This window comes from Morone saxatilis, unplaced genomic scaffold (assembly GCF_004916995.1).
Source record: "Morone saxatilis isolate NCDOM2014 unplaced genomic scaffold, NCSU_SB_2.0 Contig75, whole genome shotgun sequence".
Lineage (NCBI taxonomy): Eukaryota > Metazoa > Chordata > Actinopteri > Moronidae > Morone > Morone saxatilis.
In genome coordinates, this window is record NW_023340252.1 from 859 (window position 1) to 3180 (window position 2322).

General features: G+C 39.5%; 1 protein-coding gene across 1 annotated transcript; it reads right to left on the minus strand.

Annotated features, from left to right (window-relative positions):
- Positions 1 to 870: 870 nt before the first annotated feature.
- On the minus strand, positions 871 to 1699 carry LOC118341166 (sterile alpha motif domain-containing protein 14-like). Its single transcript, XM_035679352.1, has 2 exons — positions 1550 to 1699; positions 871 to 1083 (listed from the first exon to the last, which is right to left on the minus strand). The coding sequence occupies exons 1-2, from the start codon at positions 1628 to 1630 to the stop codon at positions 928 to 930; spliced, it is 237 nt and encodes a 78-aa protein (XP_035535245.1). The 5' UTR covers positions 1631 to 1699; the 3' UTR covers positions 871 to 927.
- Between the last annotated feature and the right edge of the window lie 623 nt (positions 1700 to 2322).

A 2322-nucleotide genomic window follows, 5' to 3' on the forward strand; every position in this document is an offset into this window, starting at 1 on the left:
CAGAGGTCACAGGGTCAGAGGTCAGTCAGCAGTCGATGCTCCTTGTTCTACAGTAAAACATGTCGTCGTGCTGCAAACGATCAGATAAATTAATGTCTTTAAAACAGCTCGTGTTCGTTCCAGTTCTTTATTTTTCAAGCCCCGCCCACATATGGAGAGGGGGCGTGGTCAGAGACTCCTGCATAAGAGGCGGGGCTTAACGCTGAACCTGCTCCTCAAACCAGACGATGTCACATCAGAGTTCACTGTTAGATGATGTGTTCAGGTGCTTTTATGGAGGCAAAGAAAAGCCTGATGTAACACTAAAGTTTGAAGTAGTCTGAAGTCAGATTGCAGAGCACCTGCTGTGCAATGGATTGTGAGTAGCGAAGCACCACAGGAGATGTGTCCTTTAAACTACGGTGGCCTGAAAGGGCAAAACACATACAAGAGCAAAATACATCAAATTGTCTTGTGAATTGTCATTCTCTCATTTAGTTTTTATTCAGTGATAAAAAAAAATTATAGATTTAATATTTTTTGTTTTCAGTGATTTTTCTTTCAATGTTCTTATTTACAATAAATCATTTTAGTCAGATTTTGTTGAAATGAACCAAAATGCAGCAGAAAAAACTGAAGAGAGAATTTAAAATAGATCCTTCAGGGTCACCGTAGCAACTGTCTGAAATACAACAAAATGTCGCTGTCCTCCGTCCTCCCCCCTTGTTGTCCTCTGTCCTCCCCCTCAGCTCTTCGATGACCCGTCATCCCCCCTTGCTGTTTTCCGTCCTCCCCCCTCGTTGTCTCCGTCCTCCCCCCTTGTTGTCTCCGTCCTCCCCCCTCGTTGTCCACTGTCCTCCCCCCTCGTTGTCCACTGTCCTCCCCCTCGTTGGCCTCCGTCCTCCCCCTCGCTGTCCTCCGTCCCCCCTCTCTGTCTCTCCCTGGTGGTCAGTTCCTGCGTTGTTCTTGGTCTTTTCTTCGTTGTTTTTCTTTCTGTTTCTCCATCTTATCCAGAGCTTTTCTCTCTTTCTCTGCTGCAGTTTGAATCTCTTTAATGCGACGCTTCAGAGTGCTGCGATCAGACGAACTGAGCACGCCCAGACCCTGCAGAGGGCGGGGTCAGAGGGCAGAGACAGAGGACACAGTTATGGTTAAACCGTAAACACTGCAGGCGACAGCCAGCGTCAGTTTGGTTTTAGGACAACTTCTGTGTGTTGTGTTGTGTGATTTTTTAGGTTACTTGATGCTAAAAGAGATAAAACTATTAAAACTTTACAAAAAAGTAAAGTTTAGACACAAATATTAAGGAAATAAAACAGATTTGTGAAGCCAAACTTCTTCTTTGTAGTCCCATTAATGTGGAAGCCCATTACTGCTCGAAAGACAAAGAAACTGAAGAAACTGATGTGATGATAAAAAGTTATATTTTATAGTTAATTAAAATACGGTAACTAAAAATTTCTACGTCACAAGTATTAAATAAGTAAAAGTAAAAAAGTTTGACGTATTGTTTCATGATAGAAATATTTATTTTTCATTCCTAACTGGCACTGATAGTCTTCCATACAACCTTCAGCTTGTTGCCGTCCAGCTGCAGCAGCTCCCGTCCATCGATGTCTCTCGCACTGAATTCTGGGACATATTGCTCCATGTTCTGTCCTTTGAGCCACTGACAGACCTGCTGAGTTGTCCACGAGGACACGGGACAGGACGGGTCATCGAAGGGCTGAGGAGGAGGAGAGAGTTGGGTTTCACCACAAACAACACCAGTGTGCTACATCAACTGGAGGCGGAGCTAATCAGAGACCTTCAGTGTCACATTATGAATATTTAAGAATCGGACTTTACAGTAAATTCACTTTTAAAAATAATTTTGAGAATTTGGTTGAAAAGCAGATTTCTTTATAGAAATCCTTCTGTTTCTCTTACACTGTAAAACAATCTGTACGTTTACAGGTTTTTACTGTATTTTTTAAATACATAGAAATATTAATAAAATTACATAAATATCCTGTGAATGTACATGTCTAATATAAAATAATGTGAAAAGTTGGAACCTCTAAATAATCATAAAATTACTGCTTATTTAAAGAAACCATCTGTTTTTCACGTAAAAAGCTTGAAATACATTTCGCAAATCTATAATCTATATTTAGTGTTTATTTCATACATTAAACTGTTAAATTCAAGTTTAATACTGTTAATACATTTCTAATATTATATAAAATTAGTTACAAAAAAAGTATTTGTTGTGTTGTTTGTTAACTGTCAGATATGTTGTATAATGATGGAAGTTGAATAAATGTTGTTTATCAGTGTATAAGCATTGGTAAACTGTCCAAA

What these genes read in the sequence shown, in the direction of transcription:
- LOC118341166 (XM_035679352.1), bottom strand. Translation starts at nt 1,630, where the DNA reads ATGGAGCAATATGTCCCAGAATTCAGTGCGAGAGACATCGATGGACGG. An exon ending in TGGACGGCAACAAGCTGAAG is followed by an intron (nt 1,084 to 1,549) that starts GTTGTATGGAAG and finishes CGCCCTCTGCAG; the next exon opens with GGTCTGGGCGTGCTCAGTTC.